The sequence below is a fragment of the Dendropsophus ebraccatus genome, chromosome 4 (assembly GCF_027789765.1).
Source record: "Dendropsophus ebraccatus isolate aDenEbr1 chromosome 4, aDenEbr1.pat, whole genome shotgun sequence".
Classification (NCBI taxonomy): domain Eukaryota; kingdom Metazoa; phylum Chordata; class Amphibia; order Anura; family Hylidae; genus Dendropsophus; species Dendropsophus ebraccatus.
This window is the reverse complement of record NC_091457.1, coordinates 140,822,747-140,841,022: the sequence shown is the minus strand read 5'-3', so window position 1 is coordinate 140,841,022 and position 18,276 is coordinate 140,822,747. Positions and strand designations below refer to the sequence as shown.

The 18,276-nt window shown below is 46.3% G+C and overlaps 1 protein-coding gene across 6 annotated transcripts in view; it reads right to left on the bottom strand.

Moving 5' to 3' along the window:
* Window positions 1–3,124: 3,124 nt before the first annotated feature.
* Window positions 3,125–18,276, bottom strand: part of SGSM3 (small G protein signaling modulator 3) — a 44,764-nt gene continuing 29,612 nt past the window's right edge. For all 6 annotated transcript variants that reach the window (XM_069967205.1, XM_069967202.1, XM_069967206.1 and 3 more), the window contains 8 exons: window positions 17,667–17,716; window positions 9,387–9,539; window positions 8,984–9,054; window positions 8,591–8,639; window positions 7,643–7,728; window positions 7,381–7,503; window positions 5,276–5,336; window positions 3,125–4,400 (listed from right to left, as the gene is read on the bottom strand). In XM_069967205.1, the coding sequence (XP_069823306.1) occupies window positions 4,317–4,400; window positions 5,276–5,336; window positions 7,381–7,503; window positions 7,643–7,728; window positions 8,591–8,639; window positions 8,984–9,054; window positions 9,387–9,539; window positions 17,667–17,716 (677 nt within the window). In that variant the 3' untranslated portion in view covers window positions 3,125–4,316. The remainder of the gene's footprint in view (window positions 4,401–5,275; window positions 5,337–7,380; window positions 7,504–7,642; window positions 7,729–8,590; window positions 8,640–8,983; window positions 9,055–9,386; window positions 9,540–17,666; window positions 17,717–18,276) is intronic.

Sequence of the window (18,276 nt, the reverse complement as noted above, 5' to 3'; positions counted from 1 at the left end):
AGCAATTTAATATATATAGGGTCCGACATTTACCTTATGTACTTAGTACCTCAGGTAATTGGTTTCTACACAGGGTTTTCCTTCTTTGGCCTCTGGGGTGGGGATACATATATCTATATAATCCTAGAACTTGTATTTTTTAGAGCAGTATAGCAGGTGTTGAATGACAATATATGGGCGTCATTGCCATCACATTGGATTAGTACCATCCTTTTCAGCTGACATCTGGCCCATTGCCTATTATCTTCTGCAATATTGTAGCCTGAATGTCTCTCTTCAGATCCCTGCCAAATTCTATTGTTTTTCTGGACAGGAAGGAGGATAAAATTTCTGCATTTACATGAATGTGAACAGGTCACAGGGCAAGAAAACACAAGCCTGATTCTCTTCAGAAGTTTGTGCAGGATCCTCCTCTTATATCCTGCCCAACCTGGTTGGCTTTAATGTACAACATACAGTAAAAGGGAGGCAGCAAATGTCAGCAGTTCCTCGGCCTAAAACAGGATATATGTAAGGCTAGATTCATACTGCGTTTTTGAATGTTTCATTTTAACATAGAGAAAAACATGGTCAGTGACCTTTTTGTGTTTTTGTAAAAAAAAAAAGGTTCGGTTTTGATCCATTTTTTTGTTTTACAACGTAAGTCAATGGAAAAACAGATCCTGATGGATGGCATAAAGCTGCATCCCCCCTCCCCCTAAAAATAAACAGATATTTTAAACAGACAGCAAAAACGCAGTGTGAACCTAGTCTAATTTATTAATAATAAGGCAATGTTGTACGGATATTGGAGGAGAAATGGGAACATCGTTTTGACCATGTTCAAAATGCTAATGAAAAAAAAGCTTTAGAGTCCTCACATTTCCAGGCCCTCCCCAACTATATGCAAACTCCCCATCTACAGTGCCTCAAATGCTTCAGTGCCTCAGATACTTGGCATCTCATACAGTATTTGTGCCCTCTTCAGTCACAGTAGGGTGCCATACACATTAATAATGCCTTCCTTTTTGCCCCCACATAGTTAGACATCCTTTCGAAACCTACAAGTTTGTTGGCAGAAAAATATATCATATCTATTATCATCATCACCTTAGGTTAAACCACAGAGCGAAGCCTATGCAAGCAGCGGAGATGCGTGCGGCCACCAGAGTCCGCAATTTGTGACGGGGTTCTGTCGGCAGTCTGTAGTGTGCATATACTCTTACGGTGTACTGATGCATTTAGATGCGGCTAATGTCCAAGGAATCAGTTATAAAAGACCAACGGGAACGGGGGCTCGGAGTATCTGACGTGGCCCCTGTGGCTTCTTCCCACCCAGCTGAGTTCCATTCCCAGCAGGATTCCTCTGAAACACTGGTCATACAGTACATCACAAAAAATGTTTATGACTATACAGTATATGGTTCCCTGTGAGATGAAGTGCCTTTTGGACCTTTGCAGTGAATGTTTTTTTTTTTTTTGTGCCATGTCCTTCAGCTGCATGTTTGCCTTTATGCACCTGTTTGCAATGGGTGCGGCTGAAATACAAGAACTCAGTAATTATTGGTGTGTACATACTATATAATGATACACCATAAGGCCAAAACTAAGAGACTGCAATTTGTAAAGGCTGGGATCTGGGGTTCTTATTACACAATATTACATTTTACTTGATGAATAAGTGAGGTGTGGCTGCATAGTATGTATATATCCCTCATTTGTGACAGAGTAACCAATATACTCCAACTAGAATTCTGTAATGCACCTTGATGGGCTTTGTTTTATCTTGGCACTAACCGTAATGTTCTTAGGGCCCTATTCCACCGGACGGTTATCGTTCGCATAATCGTTAACAATTAACTATCTCAAACGACCGCTATTGCGAAAGACCTGAAAACGTTCACTCATTTCCATGGAACGATAATCGTTACTTATGATCGTATTTGCGATAGTTTTTTCTTCGCCATTGTGTTCGTACTGTGAACGTCTTATTCAATGCGAACGATTTGAGAACTTTTTGCGAACGAGCAAAAATAGGTCCAGGTCTTAGAAAGCGATCAACGATTTCTCGTTCAGTCGTTAATCGTTAACTGCATTTCAACCGCAGGATTATCGTTTAGATTCGAACGATTTAACGATAATCTGAACGATAATCGTCCGGTGATATAGGGCCCTTAGACTATGCACAAACCAATATCACATTTACATATTATCTTATGGAGACTGGACCATCCATTTCCATATATACTTTTGGGACAAATTGAGATTTTACAAAAGGAAAATGCTGGCTCAGCAATGCTTATGGGACCTAGTTACTCTACTGTTCTCCTCTTATCGGCCATTCCCACTTACCCAATTATTTATAACTATATCAGATCCACAATGCCCACAAGGATAAGGGTGTCTCTGCACAGAAATTGAGGTCCACATATCACTTTCTTAAAGGGGTTATGCAACCTTAGAAAAACATGGCCACTTTCTTGCAGAGACAACCCTTGTCTCCAGGTCAGGTGTGGTTTGCAATTAAGCACCATTCACTCTAACTTTAGAAACAGAGTTTCAAAACCATTACCCAAACTACAGACAAGAGCCGTGTTGTCTTTAAAAGGAAGTGGCCATGTTTTTCTAATGCTGGATAACCCCTTTAATCCCTAGGAGTTTTGATATGTGATGCCCCTATTTCAACATGTATCCACACCAAATTCAGAAACATACCCAGTCGCTAATATGAAGAATCCTAAATGTGGTAACTTGATATGGACAGCGTACGATGCAATGTATCTGGATAAGGGATGAGCGAATTTACAGTACTAGAGGTCGGTGGAAGGTTCGGCGGTCGGCTTGTCAGCCTGCTGCCTTCGAACTCTGTGCTGCTTTGTCTGCCGGGATAAGCTGGATCCAGCCCTGGAAAACTGGGAGAAGTTTCCTAGGACTGGATCCAGCTTTTCCAGGCACCCGGAGTGGCACGGAGTTCAAAGGCAGCAGGCTGACAAGCCGACCGCCGAACCTTCCACCGACCTCTAGTACTGTAAGTTCGCTCATGCCTAATCAGGATTATCTCGACACTCTGTGCTATTGGCCATATTGATAGATGGTTCGGTGTTAAAAAAAGGAATGTAGATTGGATTAAAAAATAAATCATAGCTTGTATAGACACTGTATGGCAGTTTTATTTAGGCACTGTATGTCATTATAAAACAGGTGCTGTTTTGGTGGTATGGTGAAGGTCAAACACAAAAAGTGAAAAAATTGCCACACATGCTTCATTTTCACGTACACTTTTTCCCCTTACATTTGGGACACTATGATATGGGTAACACTTCTATTTCTTCCCGTATTCCATTCTGTCTTTGCAAATAAATTGTCTTCACAGAGCTAACATTCACAGATTTACATTCACATCCTTCAAGAATATTGCAGGGATAGGGAGACAAGTAACAGGATACCATTTAAGTACTTTCATCTAGAATCAGCACCCCTCCTGTCCTCAGTTTGGATGTGGACTTGCAGCGGTTCCATTAAAATGAATAGAGCAGAATTGTAATACCACACACAACCTGAGGACAGGGGTGGCGCTGTTTTATCAAGAGAGTAGCTGTATTTTTTCTAATCCTGGTTAACCCTTTTAAGTGAACCATTTTAGAGAACTCTGCTTGGATTCAATCACAAAATGGTCACTTTAGATTTTAGAATTTGGGTCGACCTGTTTACTGAACTTATTTAAAACATGTTTAAAAAACAGAAGTGACAAAATACTGCAACATTCAAAGCTTTGAGCAAATATCATACAAAGGGAGGTTCTGTCACAGCCAACTGGTCCTTTAATACGTCATGTGCCTTCATCATCTTGATATAATACAATTCATGGAGAGTCTCGGCTTCACGTCCCTTTCTCATGAAACAAGAGACCAGAACTTATCTTTTCTGAAACGCGTCGTGGTTCAGTAGTGGAAGGAAGATGAGAGGAGGTAGGAAATGTGTTGACAAAAGAAAAATCTACATTTCTGTTTGAAAATATACACTTATATATATATATATTTCTCTATATTTTTTATATACACAGCTATAGACTTTCGCTTCATCAGACCGGACACAATCTGAGATGAGACGACTGGATCGGTCTGAAGCGTGGCACAATCTCATCCCCGGTTTTCTGGCTGATGTAGAGTTCCTCCAGTGCCACATGGGTACATTCGAGCTGGAGGACTCAGCCAGAGAGCTATTTAATAACAAGAGATTTCTGAAGAGTTCTTGGCAGTAGAGCGGTAATAGAAAAAGTGCATTGCTGGAGTGAAGTTCTGTAAGACTCCATAGGGTCAGAAACTTGCTGAGCAGCGTCAGCCATCAATATCCCAGCTGAAAAGGTGATGCTTAACTAACATGTCTTGTACCCCTTCCTTCAATGGCTTCTTCTCCTTGTCCTGTAAGATTGTAAAGAAACTTACATCTTAGATGACCTATGTATACATGAAATCCATTACCCATAAACAGAGCTGAATATGCATTTTTTTCTAAGTAGTAGCAAGAGGAAGAAGAGAGGCAGATGCTTACTGTATCTGGAAGGAAGAGAGGCACAATGCCAGAAAGCTTAACCGAGGGCAGCCAGGATGACGGAGATCAATGCAGGGGAAGAAAAGGCCTCTGGCTGCTGACATGTAACGGTGACTACTGAGGCACAGATCCTGTGTCCACACCTTCCTCTGCTTCCTTGATTGGTTGGGGTTTCACTTCTAAGACCTCTATCGAACAGGGGAATGAATGGGAAGCAGTGCCTGCTAGTGTGCTTTACTTCCCTGTCCTCAATCATCTCTGTCCCCCCAGACTTATAATGGGGCTGCCTGGACAGAGATCGCTGTGAGCTGGGAATGTAACAAACTACCGCGTGCGTCTCCAGATCGGTGGGCGTCTCAGCAGTGAGATTCCAACCAATCAAAACATATTTTAATGACAGTGCCCATTTAAGTAAATGAGAAATCCCAGAACACTGGGCCGCTATGATCCAACATTTCTCTGCTTCCTTATATCGGCCATAGGGGTCTCTGAAAGCCCCACTCATGGGAGGTGTGCACATATGTTCACTTCATAAGAAACAGCTGGTCGACAGCAGAATGTAGGGTAATTCTCTTATGTGGTCATAGTGGACACAGAGGACGACATGATACAGGATGTAGTTTACATGATCAGATTTAAAAGTTTTACAAATTAACATTATTTAAAATCTATTCAATATCTGTAATTTTACAATCTATTCAATATCTGTAATTTTACAGTGTAAAGGCATAGAAGTTATACTTACCTCTCTTTTCACAGGCAATTCCCAGTCTGGTGACAAACTAAAGGCAAACTTTGAAAGGACCCTGGAGAAGCAGAAATGTAAAAACTTTATTTCCCATTTCAAAAATATCATCATGATGAGATCATATGCTTGTGGAGGGAATGGAGAGTATTTCCTGACGGGTTGGTGGAGTAGAGGCCAATTTTTTTTTTATTTTTTTTTTTACATTTATGTCAAAACTGCAGTTTAGTCAACATTAAAGAAGCATTCCAATTTTTTTTTTTTATTATTTATTTGTTCCCTGCTGCACACTGGCGCATATACTTACCAGCGATGATTGTTGTCCCATGGCGCGGCGCCGTTACCACTCTTCTGACTCCTCTTCTGTCTCCATGTCTATTGAGGACTGAAAGTCAGGCATCTCTATGACAGTGCTCTCATAGAGATGTATATGAGAGCTTGACTTCCGGCCTTCACTAGACATGGAGACAGACGAGGGATCAGAAGTGTGGTGACATCACCAAGCGCAGGATTTGAATGGCGCTGCAAGACCGGAACAAAGTCGCGCCGTGGATCACCGATCATCGCTGGTAAGTATATAGTGGAGGGACAAATAAAGAAATTTTGTGGAATGCTTCTTTAAGCAAACTGCTTTTACAGCAGAATTCATGTTGATAGATGCCTGCAGAGCTTCACATGCCACTAGGTGGCGCTGCAGTGGAATTGAACACTTGCTGCTGGATGGACAGCAGTAGTACAATTTTATCATGATCATTTTAAGTGGCCATCTATGTTACAAGATAAAAAAAATGTTCAGATTAAAGGAACAGGAGTTGGTTTTGCAGGTGAAGAGGGCAGAAGTAGTTTTTTGCAATTGCCCCTCCTCAGAGAACCGGGAAAAACTTGATAGGGTTCAGAAATCATACTCTGATTTTTTGGTGGAAAAAGCGCAACAAAAACTTTTTTTTGCGGCCAAAAATATTTTATTGAATTCGGTAAACCGGGAAAATTTGTTGCAAACATTGTTAAGGCCCAAGGGGATAAAAATTATATCGCAGCCCTGTATGATAAGGATGGTAGAATTACAAGGGACCCCCAAAAAATTTGAAAAATAATTCATGAGAATTTTGCTGACCTTTATAAATCTGAGGGAGGGGGGGGGGGGGGGGGAGAGGAGGATTTTAAGCAATTCCTTGTGTCCTGCTCTCTTCCCGGTCTATCACGGAAAGATATGGACATCTTGAATGCTCCAATTGGTTTAGCAGATCTTAAAAAAGCCCTAGCTAGTTTTGCCGGCTCAAGTGCGCCAGGGTCTGATGGCCTCCCTTTTGAGGTCTATAAAGACTTTGAGGAAGTACATGTTGTTGGACACGCTTAATGAATCCTGTATTGAGAATTGCCTGCCCATGTCTATGCGCGAGGCGAATATCGTGCTTCTTTTAAAGAAAGACAAGGACCCCCTGAGAGTGGAATCTTATCCTCCGATCTCCCTTCTTAATACGGATTGTAAAATTATAGCTAAAGTGTTGGCACAGAGACTATCAAGGCTTGTAGAACGGGTAGTGGGGGGAGAGCAGACCGGCTTCATCCTGGGTAGACTGATATATGATAATCTTGGTAGAGTTTTTGGGAACCTACAGGTGAACAGTGAATTTACCCGCTCCATCCTGTCATTGGATGCCTCAAAAGCCTTTGACAGGGTGGAGTGGGGCTTCCTATGGAAGGTAATGGAGGTATTAAACTTCAGTCAATATTTTATTGGATGGGTGAGGCTGCTTTACTCTTCCCCCACTGCCAGGGTAGTGATCAATGATGCACTGTCTCCTAGTTTTCAGTTGAGTAGGGGCACCCGACAGGGGTGTCCCTTATCCCCATTATTATTTGCAATTTATCTGGAGCCTTTGGCACAGAAGATCAGAAGGGAGGAGAAGATAATCGGTTTTGGTATGGGTGGTAGAAAGGACAAAATTCTCCTTTATGCGGATGACATGATTATGTTTGTTGCGGATCCCAGTAATACTCTCCCGATAATTATGAATACCATCTATGTTACAAGATGGCCACCATCCCCGATTTGTTCCCGAAGAAGGAACACAGCCATTTGCAGTAAAAAGCTAGGCTCTTACCTTAGCTCACACTTTATTTGCACCCAACCAGGGCTCCTCAGGAAGGACCACGGCTGGTACCACTTTTCAACCGTCTGTAAGCTGGAGCAAAGAACTTCAAGCCACAAATGGATAACCTGCTCACTGTACATACAGCAAGAAACAAGGAAAATCATCAATATAATAATCTCTCCTGTTATTTAAATGGGACAATGTCTTTTACATTCAATGCAGTTCTTGAAGAATAAACTGATGCATAAATGTGGGCGACCAGCTGACTTACTTGAGGCCAATACAAATAAGGGAACGGAGCTTGACGTCCATCTGTGCATGAGCAGCATCGTGGCTTACATTCACAGATTGTACTCCCTAGGGGAAAAAAGCAATTAGATAATTCCGCTTTATAGAGATCATCCACATCCATTGGCCTTTATATCCCCGACGCCGTGTACAGAACTAGTTGTGTCAGTACATTAACCATTTCAACACCAGACCATTTTCCCCAGCTCATAAACAGGCACATTTTTCTGTTTTTCATTTACTCAAATAATTGTGTGTCTTTTTTTTCCCAATGTTACACTGGACTTGATTTAACATGATTTTTATACATTATAATTTTAGTTTGAGCATTTTTACAATCCTTTTCTTATATTGCTCATTACCTCTAAAGGGATACAGCCCACTAATGCTCACTGCAGAGTTGATCTGGGACTTCTAAGACCCAGCAGCCACTCCAGCTACCTGGCGATCATGTGATTGCTGGGAGGGAAGCAGGATGCACACCTGAGCACTTTGAGCTGTTATTATACATCTCATGTGTGATTTTTGGGAAAAAAAGCTATGAAAAAATATTAGTATAGAATTGGCCTATATGCATGGTTCTATTTATGCATGGACTGGGATAAGGTGGGCAGACTTTTTACTGCTTGACGCTTGTTTCCCCAATGTAAACCTTAATAAATCAGGCGCCGGAGGAGGCCACACCTCCTCCTCACCTTGCCGCACATGCCCCGCCCATCAGGCGAGCAGGGGTCATGCTAGGCATAAGGGTACCCAAAGGGGCGCAACCTTAATAAATATCCCCCTTAGTGCCTTGTATACAGCTATCAAAAAGGAAGGAATAGCGGCTGCACACTCCTATGTTCATATACGTAAACTGTTTGGATGGTGCTCAGCTGTCAGCAAGGGGTTACGCCGGTATTTCAGTCTATTACCAAAAACATACACTCACCCTGTACAATAGTTCCTCTGGAGTTAACACTTTGCCATCCTCATCTAACCTGTAATACAAACAATACACACTTTAGTATGGAAACAGTCAGCAATCCACAGTGCAGTAGAAGATGCAGATCTATACTACATGTTGCGGCATCTATAAAAGTATATTAATTTAAGTGGTCACCAGTGGGTCTGTATATAAGATGCAATGGAAAGATTACAGAACTTTTTTTATTACAAAGAAAAACATTTTTTTTTTTTTTAAGACCTCCCTGTTCAGTCTTCTGCTTCTAGTCTTGTGAAATCTTTTAATATATATTGAGTCACATTATCAGACGAGTTGGCGATGAAATACCAAATGAAGGGACTCTCATGGTAATAGATGTTGCTCTCTTGGGCACATTACCTGTAGGTCTTGCAAAGAACAAGACGTGAATATACAGAGTCAAAGTCTCTCTCTACTTCCCGACTGGCAGCCTACAGGTGAGGAATTGTAAAAGAATTACTACACACACTTGTAATCTGTGTATTTATATGTGAAAACATTCATCATCAAAAGCATGCACATTCCCCCACCAATCACTAGAACAGGGATCAGGAGCCTCCTCCTCCTCCTCTTTTTATTACTATATGTGATAACACACACATTATAATAATATATATATATATATATATATATATATATATATATATATATATATATATATATATATATATATATACACACACACACACACACACACACATACACATACATACACACATATACATACATATACACACACACACACATATACACATAGTCTTACCTCCTCAATGAAAAGCCAAGGATGACAGGGGCCTCCTAACAGAGATGGTTTCTTCAGTCCATGCTCAAATATTGCCTTAATACTAGGGCATAATGTCCCTCGAACCAAGTCTGTAATCCCCTCTGTGACAGAGTCATCCCCAGCAATGGAGTACTGTGTTACAAGAAAGCAATAAAAGACTTAGTAGTGTCCCTGGGTTAGGGTTATGTATATGCAGCACATTCATGCATATACAGTATGTCAAAGGTAAATGACCAAAGGCAATTCTTTTACTGGGGCTGTAGAGTGACTGCCGAGGGATTTATCATTGGAGAATATTTAGCATTTCCTTAAAGGAGAAGTCCGGTGAAAATTTTTATTAAAGTATGGTATTGCCCCATCACCATGATATCCAGGAAGTGAAGCCTTGATGCAGTAGTAAGTGCAGGGAAAAAGAGGATTTTTTTGTACTCACCGTAAAATCCCTTTCTTGTGGCTTCATTGGGGGACACAGCACCAGTGGGTATAGGCTACTGCCACTAGGAGGCGACACTAGACAGAAGAAGAAGTGACTCCGCCTGGCAGCCTATACCCCTCCTACAGACACCAGGCTAACTCAGTTTAGTCACAAGCAGTAGAAAGTAGTAACAAAAACAGGCAAAAAAACCAGGCTGGTCCCGGGAACGAAAAAACCCGAAGAACAGAACAAGCCCCGGGAGCACAACCTCAAACAGGGTGGGAGCTGTGTCCCCCAATGAAGCCACAAGAAAGGGATTTTACGGTGAGTACAAAAAAATCCTCTTTTCTTGTGCCTGTCATTGGGGGACACAGCACCAGTGGGACGTACAAAAGCAGTCCCAGAGGGTGGGGAAAGAAGATTACAATCCCCATGCGGCCTGCCTAACGCACGGCGGCCTGCAGAACCTTGCGGCCCAGACTGGCGTCAGAGGAAGCCAGGATATGGACCTGATAAAACTTTGAAAAAGTGTGAACTGAAGACCAGGTGGCGGCCTTGCAGACCTGGGACACTGAGGCCTGATGGCGAACCGCCCAAGAGGCCCCCACAGCTCGAGTAGAATGAGCGGTGACCCGAAAAGGAGGAGCCCTGCCACGAACGCGGTAGGCCTCTGCGATGGCTGCCCTGATCCAACGCCCAATGGTGGTCTTGGAAGCCGCCAGCCCCTTGCGCGGACCCGACGGGACCACGAACAAGGAATCCGAGCGGCGGAAGGAAGCAGTGACTGACAAGTAGATCCGTATGGCCCGGACAAGGTCCAAACAATGCAGGGACCGTTCCCTAGGATGGGAGGGCGCAGGGCAAAAAGAGGGGAGAATGATGTCCTCATTAAGGTGGAATGCAGACACGACCTTCGGCAGGAAGGAAGGAAGAGGACGAAGCACCACCTTGTCCTTGTGAAGGACCAGATAAGGGGAGCGACAAGAGAGCGCTGCCAGTTCAGACACCCTACGGATGGAGGTAACCGCCACCAGGAAGGCGACTTTCCAAGAAAGGAAACAAAGAGACACCTCCCGAAGAGGCTCAAAGGGAGGACCTTGCAGAACCTCGAGGACTAAATTAAGGTCCCAGGGCTCTAAAGGCTGACGAAAAGGAGGGGCCAAATGGACCACCCCCTGAAGAAAGGTCTTCACCTGGGGGCGGAAAGCTAGAGCCCGCTGAAAAAGAACAGACAGGGCGGAAATCTGCGAACGCAAAGTGGAATGACTGAGGCCTTTATCCAGCCCGGACTGTAAAAAGGAAAGAATCTTGGGCGTGGAACACACCAAGGGGTGAAAATTATTCTGTTCGCACCAAGAAAAGAAGGCCTTCCACACGCGATGGTAGACCCGAGCTGACTGAGGCTTACGGGCCTTAAGCATGGTTTGGATGACTGGTTCCGAGAACCCACGAAACCTCAACACCGCGGCCTCAACAGCCACGCCGTCAAACTCAGCTGAGGTAAATTGGGGTGGAATATTGGCCCTTGTGAAAGGAGGTCGGCCCGCAGGGGAAGGCGCCAGGGGGCGTCGGCCAGGAGGTGCACTACGTCGGCGTACCAGGACCGGCGCGGCCAGTCTGGAGCGACAAGAATGGCGGGAACGCCGAGTGCCTTGATGCGCTTCAGGACTCGTGGGAGAATGGGCAGAGGAGGAAAGGCGTAAACCAGGGAGAACTGCTCCCATGGGGTCACCAAGGCGTCGACCGCGAACGCGCAAGGATCCCGGGCCCGAGTCACATAGATGGGGAGTTTGTGGTTCAGCCTGGAGGCGAAGAGATCCACATCTGGGGATCCCCACCGCCGGCAGATTTGAAGAAACACCTCGGGATGTAGAGCCCATTCGCCCTGATCCAGTCTTTCGCGGCTGAGGTAGTCCGCCGCCCAATTGTCCACCCCGGGAATGTGGACTGCCGAGAGAGCTGGAACAACCCGCTCCGCCCAACGGAGAATGCGAGCGGCCTCGGTCATGACAGAGCGGCTCCTGGTGCCGCCTTGACGGTTCAGATAGGCAACGGCGGTGACGTTGTCGGTCTGAACACGGACCGGATAACCCCTCAGGCGATCGGTCCACTGAGACAGGGCGAGAAAGATGGCCCGGAGCTCCAGGATATTGATGTGAAGCCGAGCCTCTGTCGGCGACCAAGAGCCCTGAGCTGTGTGGCTCCCGAAGACAGCCCCCCACCCGGACAGGCTGGCATCCGTAGAGACGACCAGCCAATTGAGGGGGAGGAACGAGCGGCCGAGGAGGACCACCGGAGACGTCAACCACCAAAGAAGCTCCCTGCGAACAGCAGGGGACAGGAGGATCTTCTTGTGGAGAGACAGAGGGGACCTGTCCCACTGCGACAGAATCGCTTGCTGCAGAGGGCGCGAATGAAACTGAGCAAAGGGGATCGCCTCGAAAGAGGAGACCATCTTGCCCAGGACTCGCATGCAAAGGCGAATCGAACAGGGGGCGCCCGAGCGGAGCAGAGAGACTGCCGAGCGCAGGGAGGCAACTTTGTTTGGAGGAAGGAGGACGCGGGCCATCTCGGTGTTGAATAGCATCCCGAGAAACTCCATAGAGCGGGAGGGAAGTAGGGAAGATTTTTGATAATTGATCACCCAACCGAAATTGGTCAAGAGATCGAGTGTGATCTGGAGGCTGGACAAAGTGTCCTGCTTGGAGCGGCCCTTTACCAAAAGGTCGTCCAGGTATGGCAGGACAGCCACCCCCTTTGACCGAAGCAGAGCCATCAAAGGTGCAAGGATCTTGGTAAAGACCCGAGGCGCCGTGGCGAGCCCGAAGGGCAGGGCAACGAACTGGAAATGTCCAGAACCGACGGCGAAACGTAGGAAACGTTGATGACTGGCTGCGATGGGAACATGCAGATAGGCGTCGCGGATGTCTATAGAAGCAAGAAATTCGTCCTGCTCTAGAGACGCGACCACCGACCGCAAGGATTCCATGCGGAACCGCCGAAGGCGAACAAACCTGTTCAGCCGTTTCAAATCCAGGATAGGACGGACCGAGCCGTCCTTTTTGGGGACTGTGAACAGATTGGAATAGAATCCCTGGAAGTGCTCGGAGGGAGGAACTGGGACCACAACTCCTTGAGCTAGGAGATTCTGAACCGCCCGAAAAAGCTCGGAAAGCCGTGCCGAAGAGCGTGGGAGATTTGATGGAAAAAAGCGAGGAGGTGGAATGCACACAAACTCGATTTTGTACCCTGAGGACACCACCTCCCGAGCCCACACATCGGACACATGGGCGAGCCAAATCTCCTTGAAGGAGAGCAGACGACCCCCTACTTGAGGGAGAGACCCGAGTGGTGAAGGACCCTCAGGAAGAAGACTTGGGTGCAGGACCCTTAGAAGGGCGAGAACGGGGCTGCCAGGTGGGGCGGGGTTTGAAGGAGGGCTTCCTAGAAGGAGCTGGAGGCGTATCCTTAGCCGGGCGACGACGTGCCGGAGGCTCAAAAGAGCGGAAACGGCTGGAACGCCTGGGAGGCTGAGGGCGCCGGGATCGGTTTTGAGGAAGCAAGGAGCTCTTCCCCCCCGTAGCGTCCGAGATTATCTTATCCAGCCGCTCCCCAAAAAGTCTGTTTCCTGCAAAGGGAAGAGAAGTCAGAGCCTTCTTGGAGGCGGCGTCAGCTGACCAGCATTTTAACCAGACAGAGCGTCGGATGGCTACAGAGTTTGCCAGGGCCCGCGCAGACAAACGAGCAGCTTCCTGAGAAGCGTCGCACAAGTATTTGGACGCATGTAGAATTTGTGAGGCCAGAGACAGGAGATCCTCACGCGGGGTGTCCAGGGAGAGGTCATGGACTAACTGCCTGGCCCAAGAGGAACAAGCCTTGCTGACCCAGGATGCAGCAAAGGTAGGACGTAGGGCCGAACCAGCTGCAACAAAGACAGACTTCGAAAAAGCGTCGATTTTCTTGTCCACCGGGTCAGTGAGTGAAGCACCATCTGCCAGAGGCAGAGTAGTTGACTTGGAGAGTCGAGAAACTGGAGGATCCACAGATGGGGGCACTGTCCATGTAGTGACCAGGTCAGGGGAGAAGGGAAACAAAGCCTCGGCACGCTTAGAGGATGGAATCCGCCGGTCAGGGTGATTCCACTCCTTGGCTAGGAGGTCCTCAAAATCCTTATGGCTGGGAAAAACCAATGGCTGTCGCTTCTGGCGACGGAAGGAAACCTCACTCTTGGAGGTAGAAGAGGACTCCTCCTCAATATGTAAGGTGTCTCGCACTGCACGGATCAAGGCTTGCACTGCAGAGGCCAGCTGATCCTCCCTGTCAGACTCTGAAGCAGAGTCAGAGGGGTCCCCCGAGGTGGCGGAGAGGGGTCGCTGGGAAGCGGAACCGCCTGCAGTGGATCTGGGAGGAGAAAGGTCTGAGGAACACCTAGAGGGCGACCGTGAGACAGAGAGTCTAGGTCTCTTATGAGACCGTCCTCTGGAAGGGGAGTCAGGAGATACCCTGGAGGGTCCTGCTGCTGGAGGCGCCTGAGAGGGCAACCGCTCAATGGCATGGATCATGACCTGCGACAGCTTAGAGAGGTCACCGATCGCCTGGGACAGGGATCTAGCCCACTCAGGAGAAGCTACATCAGGACCTGGAGGGGGGGCCTCCTGGGAAGTGGCACCAGGGTTAAGGCATAGCAGGCAGAGGGAACCAGGCTGACCACAGGGGAATTTCTTATTGCAACGAGCACACGCAAAGTGTGTCGCCACAGCCGCGGGAGCGAGCTGCCTAGGGGGGTCATCCCGGGGACCAGACATGGTAGCTAGGGCTGTTAGCCTGGGGAGTGGAGGAGGGGAATATCACCCACTGGGTGAGCCTACCAGACCCTGGAGTTGCTGCTGCACTGGATGCTGGAGCTGCTGCCGCACTGGATGCTGGAGCTGCACTGGAACGACTGCACTGGATGCTGGAGCTGCACTGGAACGACTGCACTGGAAGCTGGAGCTGGTGCACGCTGGAATAGCTGCACTGGATGCTAGACTGCTGCTGTGCACAGGGAGCTGAGGCTGCTGTACTGGCAGAGATAACAGCAGGAGGCCACGAGCTGAAGCTGCTGCCGGCAAGAGGAGGAAGGGAGGGGGCAAGGAGGAAAAAGGTGGGGGCTACAGAGTAGCCAATAGGAGAAAGGGCTGTGGCGGGAGGAGCCGAAAAACGGGCGGGCGCCCCGCCCCCAGTGACGTCACTAGCGTGCGCCGACGCGGCCTAGCTCCGGCAGAAGCCGGGGCCTAAATTTGTGGGGCAGGCCGGCGGCAGTGAGACGGCGGCGCGGAGCGCCAGAAAACGCGACCGGAAAGGGAGAGAGGAGCCCAGCAATCCCCCAGCTGTCCCTTATGAAGCCGCTGCGGGCTGCAGTGGCTCCTGGATGAAAGGGGGTGGGCATCAGCCCAGGCTAGGAGGGAGATGAGAAGGGGGATCAGGAGACAACCTGTCCAGTAGGACAGGGGATAGAGGAGAGAGGGCTGCGCTGCAGGGAAGTGTGCACTGTGGCAATGGGGACTAGGGAGAGCAGGCAAGAGGCTACTGGTTGCCCTAGCCAGGATGACCCCCCCCCCCAAGGACAGGACTACTCACCTGTCCGGCGTCTTCGGGTGCTCGCAGGGTCACCCCCTCGGTAACCTCGCACCTGGGTGGGGTACCGGCATCCTGCGCAGGGAGCTGGCAATGGGGGACGGGTGACCGGCGCATGGGAAGTGAAAACTTCCAGTGCACCCTCAGGGGGAGGCTACGTCTGGTGTGGCAGCCCACGCCGACGGTCCCCCTGATAACCTAGAAAGAAAGAAAAAGAAATAAAACTAAAATAATAAAGAGGTGCGTGGCACCTGTGTCTACCTCATACGGACACTAGACTAAAACTGAGTTAGCCTGGTGTCTGTAGGAGGGGTATAGGCTGCCAGGCGGAGTCACTTCTTCTTCTGTCTAGTGTCGCCTCCTAGTGGCAGTAGCCTATACCCACTGGTGCTGTGTCCCCCAATGACAGGCACAAGAAAAAGCACTTTAAAAGCATTCCCTGTAATAAGTGTATATTGGGGATTTGTATAACTTTTCGGGGACAATACAATACTTTAATAAAACTTTTTGCCACACTTCTCCAAAAACTACAGTAAAAAAAGACCCTTTAACACAGGATGATTGTCAGGCAAATGAACATCCCTGGGAATACTCGTTCCTGATAATAGGCCATGTAAACGGGCCATCAAATCAGCCAATAAACAAGCAAATGCTGTTTTGTCAGCTGGGTGGATGTTTTTCCGAGTCCAATAAAACCATTGTTATTGGCCCCACACTGCCTTGTGGAAATAGGGGATGTGCGGCCAGTGATGGAAGCAGGAATAATTGAGCCGTGCAAAGGCTTTGTGCTCTGTAAACCAGTACTGATCACTGAATGACCCTTCAAATGTAAGGGCCCTAATACACAAAGATTATTGTGCGAAAAATTGTTAAAAGGCTACGTTCACACACACAGTATTTTTTTGGTCAGTATTTTGCAACCAAAACCAGGAGTGGATTGAAAATACAGAAAGGCTATGTTCACACTTTATTGCATTTCTTTTTAAATGCTATTTTTTTTATTCCATGGAGCTGTGGAAATCCTTCTTTCGTACTCTATGTCTGCGGCTGATCCACCTGCTCTGGACATTCAGGGAACCACCCTTGCAATTTATCAAGCACATGGTGAGCTGTACACATTTTTCTTTTTGTTATACTATGTTCACACACTGTTGAAATTGAGTGGACGGCAGCCATTTAATACAACAGGTATTGTTTTAAAATAATGGCCGTTGTTTGCCATTAAATGACGGCCATTCACTAATTTTTGACAGTGTGGGAACATAGCCTTTCTGTGTTTTCAATCCACTCCTGGTTTTGGTTGACAAATACTGAGCAAAAATACGGAGTGTGAACATAGCCTGACACTGTTTTTGGTGTTTTGCTGTCTCTGCTTGTGTCTTTTTCTGTTGCTGGGTTTCCTCACTGCAGCAAATCCATTTGTACTGAACCTCTGACTAGGATCAATATATGACAACATATATATAGTCAATATATGACTGTGTTGTGCAACCTTGGTAGTGATAGGGACCAGTTTCCATCCTGTTGTTGTATTACTTAGCCTTAAAGTGACACTGTCACCTCCTTTTTGCATTCTGACATCTCTACACAGGTGTAAAGGGTAAATAGTGGTTTTCATACCTTATTTTATATCATACGTCATGGTGCTTGTTCAAGTAAAAAGTCATCTTATCAACTGCAGATTGTGTTAAGTAGGCGGGGCCTCGCGGCAGTAGCGCCACTTAGTCCCGCCCACAATGCCACCGTTGGCCCCGTTGTGGGCGGGGCTAAGTGGCACTAATGTCGTGAAGCCATGCCCACTTAATACAATCTGCAGTTGATAAAAGGACACTTTTTACTTGAACAAGCACCATGATATGAAATGATATGATATGAAATAAGGTATGAAAAACGCTAAATTTACCCTTTACACCTGTGTAGAGATGTCAGAATGCACAAAGGGGGTGACAGTGTCACTTTAAATGTCCAAATAAGCCCAGTATATACATACATATTTTCTCTTTATTTCAGCATACACTAAAGTAGACATTGTCATTTTATGGTTTTTAATAGGATTCATTAAAAGATTGCTATTTTTTATATTTTGGCCCATAATTCTGTTTGCTTGTTGGTTCTATATAACAAAAGGGTGAATGAAAAAAAAATTGAAAGGATCTAAAGACTTTCTTGCATTGTATATGAATGCATTGTATAAACCTAAAATGAATTGGGATATTGGGAACACTCACCTCTTTACTCCTTTCATCGAGAATCTCCACAAACTTTGCAGGAAACCAGCCTAAGAGATATAACGTGATAAATGTAAAACTATATAAAAGAATAGTAATGAAAATATAAAAAAAAGAAAAAAAAAAAAAAAGTACAAATTAAAGAAGAAAAAAACAAACAACAAAAAAGACCCCACAATCTGCTTGTGAAATATTTGCCTTATGCCTTATGGTGGGAATAGGAGCATATTCTGATCAGCTTTTGAAATGCTTCTATATCTAAAGTATCAAGGGATGAGACATAGCAGCTCTTATTTGTAATGGAGCCCACACACATTAGATAACATTAAAACAAGATGATCAGCTTGGAATCAACGTATGTGTGTGGGGGCTTCTTGTCTCTCCTTGATGTTGGCAAATGTTGAGGGGAAAAGGATGATGGGGAAGGTGGATTTTCATTTTAAAGGGGTTATACAGCAAGCTATATAGATTTGTGATGTACTTCTATTTAAAAATCTTAAGTCTTCCCATACTATCAGCTGCTGTATGTCTTGCAGGAAATATTTATTTTCTTTTCTGTCTGACATAGTGCTCTCTGCTGAAACCCCTGTCTGAGAAAGGAACTGTCCAG